We start from the raw sequence: 415 nt of genomic DNA, 5'->3' as shown, positions 1-415 counted from the left end.
TAATATAATAGAATCAGGGGCATAGAAAGAGGGTGGACTGACAATTCTCGGGGGGAAAGGGTGTGGGGGTGTGGGAAGAGACTGGACAAAAATTGTACATCTATGGATAAGGACAGTGGGGGCGGACCGGCAGGGCGCGAGGCACCGGGCGGAGTTCCTGGGAGTTCGGAGCCCGTTGGTGTAGAGGACCCATTTCTAGATTTAAAACAACTGAGGCAAAGAATCCGGGGACTTTGTCGGGGAGACAGTGGCAAAACTGGAGCTCGGTCCCGGGACCCCCTACGTCGCCCCCCTAACTCTACTCACCAGCCATCGCTTCCCCGGGGGCCGGGGTTCCAAAACGCACCCGCTCATGGCCCGACTCGGCAGCAGCCCAGCCCGGCAGAGAGGCCCGGCGGCGGGCGGTGCGCCCCCA

General features: G+C 61.2%; 1 protein-coding gene across 1 annotated transcript in view; it reads right to left on the bottom strand.

Annotated features, from left to right (window-relative positions):
• The window catches only part of PTRH1 (peptidyl-tRNA hydrolase 1 homolog), a 1,512-nt gene extending 1,108 nt beyond the window's left edge, over nucleotides 1-404 (bottom strand). Inside the window, exon 1 of the mRNA XM_006768534.2 lies at nucleotides 307-404. Within this exon, the coding sequence (XP_006768597.1) occupies nucleotides 307-313 (7 nt within the window). The 5' untranslated portion in view covers nucleotides 314-404. The remainder of the gene's footprint in view (nucleotides 1-306) is intronic.
• Nucleotides 405-415: the final 11 nt, after the last annotated feature.

The sequence above is a fragment of the Myotis davidii genome, unplaced genomic scaffold (assembly GCF_000327345.1).
Source record: "Myotis davidii unplaced genomic scaffold, ASM32734v1 scaffold142, whole genome shotgun sequence".
Lineage (NCBI taxonomy): Eukaryota > Metazoa > Chordata > Mammalia > Chiroptera > Vespertilionidae > Myotis > Myotis davidii.
Note: the sequence above shows the minus strand (reverse complement) of the source record. Positions and strands in the feature narration are given on the sequence as shown.